Source organism: Centroberyx gerrardi, chromosome 13 (assembly GCF_048128805.1).
Source record: "Centroberyx gerrardi isolate f3 chromosome 13, fCenGer3.hap1.cur.20231027, whole genome shotgun sequence".
Taxonomy (NCBI): domain Eukaryota; kingdom Metazoa; phylum Chordata; class Actinopteri; order Beryciformes; family Berycidae; genus Centroberyx; species Centroberyx gerrardi.
This window is the reverse complement of record NC_136009.1, coordinates 31,204,513-31,207,541: the sequence shown is the minus strand read 5'-3', so window position 1 is coordinate 31,207,541 and position 3,029 is coordinate 31,204,513. Positions and strand designations below refer to the sequence as shown.

Sequence of the window (3,029 nt, the reverse complement as noted above, 5' to 3'; positions counted from 1 at the left end):
ATTATGACCTTGACCTGACCTTGTACTGTTATAGAGCTCCTTCAGTAACCTTGTTGTCTTTGCTCTGATGTCATTACTGTATTATAATTACCCCCCCCCCCCCCCCCCCCCCCAGGTACACCACTAAACATCTGAACGATGACTCTACCTCCAAGCAAATCAAAAGCATGCTGCAGGTGAACTGAAGCTGCAGCAGAGGAAACTGTTTCGGTCCCAATTTCAAAAGAAAAAAACTACTGAACAAACTTTGAGCTGATGTTTCTGTGTTAACCTGAATTCATTTTTTTATTGTACTATTGTTTGAAAAAAGTCATTTCATGTTGTTATAAAAAATAATCTTTTATTTGGTTAGTCCCCGAAAAGATGGTGTAATGATCCCACTGCTCATGCTGCGTTCAGGTCAGATCAGATTTTCCGTGAATACGAGCTGCCGGGTTCAGGGGAAAGCGTTCAGGTCTGCTGGTGCTGATCAGGTGGAGGAGGAGGTCTGGTTTCTCTCACTCCGTCACAAAGACTCAGCAGTCTGAGGAAATAAAACATTCAAACTGTCAGTTGTGTTCACACCGGTCCATCAGCCGCTCTTACGACAAGAGAGCGATATCTGCTATCGGCTTTGGCCGATTCTAAAGTTAATATCCACATTTGGCTGTACGACCTCCATCTTGGATTTGGGCTCACAGCGAGTTTCAAAGAGTTAAAAACACGTTAATGCTTCCAAGTTGATCCTGTTCCTCCTCTAGGTGCGTTTCCATCGAGCCAGTTTGTGCGAAAGTTTCAAATGGGAATAAGCTGAATGGAAACACCAAATTTCGAAAAAAAAAAATCCCCAAATATCGCAAAACAGTTTTTACGTTCACTTGAGGAAGATTTGTCCGTCTGTGGATGAAGAGGTTATTTGAAAAACGGCGTTGAAAACGTATTTTGCCAATTAATAATGAGGCAGAGTTTCCTCAACCCGGTTCTGTCCGGTCTGCTGTGGTGCGTTCCTCTGGAGGAACCGGCGGGACCGGCCCAGAGACCGGCCCAGAGACCGGCCCAGAGACCGGCTCAGAGACCGGCCTGATGATCCTGCAGCAGATCAGATGTTCTGGATCCTGAAGTGTTTCACACGGAGACTCTCAGGACTGTTCTGTGCGTCTCTTTTCCAGATACATGGCGACCGGCGCTGAACGGGCATTTCTCCTGTAATATTGGCCGTAATATTTAGTCATCTGAGAAATAAATCCAGCCAGCAGCAGATTACCTGACAGAATAATTATTACTTCTCCTATGGCAGGTAACTCTTGGAAAGTTGGGATTGTGATCTTGTCTCACCACACACTCCCTTAACAGCCGTTGATGGAAACGCACCTGATTCGCATTTTAAGATTGTCGACTTTTCAAAAGTTCGCTTAGAATTTGCCCCAAACCTGAATGGAAACCAGCCAGAGAGACGTGAGAGACCTGAACGCAGCGTGATCGTTGGCGGTCTCCGGTGTCCTGTCGTCGTTCGGCTCTTCACATCTGAGCTGCTGATCAGTCTGCATGGATCCTCCTCCCTGAACATTCAGGACTTTCATTTTCACTTGTCTTAAAGAAAGTGAACAGGCGGCTCGCTCAGGCTGGGAAACTCCCCGAGGATTTAAATATAAAACCAGCGTTAAAGAAATAAAACCAGACAGACCCAGCTGATATCAGATCAGCAGCATCTCAGGAACAACTGCTTTGATTTAGCAGGAAGCTAGCTAGTAGCTTACTAGTTAGCTAGCTACTAGCTAGCTGCCAGGCTAGACTCTGGTAGTGATAAAGGACCAAATATATAAAATGTGAACTGGTATCCTCTGACTCTTCACATCCATTTGTTTCTAATGTGTTTTTCAGTGTGAAATGTTAAATGTTTGTATGATCATGCTGGTTCAGAACTGACCGGACTCTTCAGGTGGAGTTTCACACCCTGAGTGTTCAAAATGGCCGCCGTGTGATTCAGGTCAGTCTGCTCACGGCGAACTGACGGCACCGAGCGGTTCGCTGTCAGATTAAAGGACGTCAGTATTAGCAGAGGAGGATCCGTGTGGGAAACAGAAACCAGATGTGATCCGGCAGCCGCAGGTTCACGCAGGCGGACCGGCGGCCGCGGCGGGACGTGGCTACCGCCCGACCGGGCTGGCTACCAAGTGTGTGTGTGTGTGTGTGTGGGGACTAGCCAGGTGAACGCACGGTACTGAGGAGGGAAACCTCCGGATCAACTGCTGACTTTAAAAAGCTTTTTGTTTTTGTCTGTGTGTCGCTGCAGCGTCAGGGAGCTCATGGGTTTATAACAGGTTTTGTTGGCCAAATAAAGTTTTTACATTTTTTAAAAATCTTCTTGTCTTGTTAATTGCTTTGTAGATTAACATTTTATATTCACACCAGTCAGTCTGAACCTGACTGAAGCTTCTGTCTCATCTCTTAAAGCTTTCTGATCTAAAGGCTTGAAATGAGTTTCTTAGTCAAATATAAATAGTGAAGTTGATCCTATGTATGAATTTTTTTCCAAAGCCTTTGTCTTTCCATCAAGGCAAAGAATCTAAAATATAAGATAGTTTTGATTTGTTTAACACTTTTTTGCTCGCTGCATAATTCAGTTTGTGTTATTTCATAGTTTTGAGTCTTTACTGTTATTCTAACATGTGGAAAATAGTAAAAACAAAGAGAAATGCAGTGAGTCCAGACTGTTGACTGGTGCTGTAAGTCCTGTCTGCATTCAGTCTCCCATTCACTGTCAGTGGAAAGTCTCTTGGGGTCTGGATCTGGATCTGGATCTGGATCTGGATCTGGATCTGTCAAAGTCAAAAGTCAAAGTGTTTTATTTATCAAATGCACAGTATCACACAAGGTCATTCTGAACAATTAAATTCTTAGGACAAGGCAAGCAACAACTACGTAGTAGGCATAAGAAAAAATAAAAAATAAAAAAAAATATCAAATCGTTTAAATAATATAAATCTGGATCTGGATCTGGATCTGGATCTGGATCTGGATCTTGAGTTTTGTGAGAAAACGGTGAAAAG

At 43.8% G+C, this 3,029-nt stretch overlaps 1 protein-coding gene across 1 annotated transcript in view; it reads left to right on the top strand.

Annotated features, from left to right (window-relative positions):
• Window positions 1–2,341, top strand: part of fam49ba (family with sequence similarity 49 member Ba) — a 23,724-nt gene extending 21,383 nt beyond the window's left edge. The window contains exons 7-8 of the mRNA XM_078287910.1: window positions 35–44; window positions 116–2,341. Of these exons, the coding sequence (XP_078144036.1) occupies window positions 35–44; window positions 116–185 (80 nt within the window). The 3' untranslated portion in view covers window positions 186–2,341. The remainder of the gene's footprint in view (window positions 1–34; window positions 45–115) is intronic.
• Window positions 2,342–3,029: the final 688 nt, after the last annotated feature.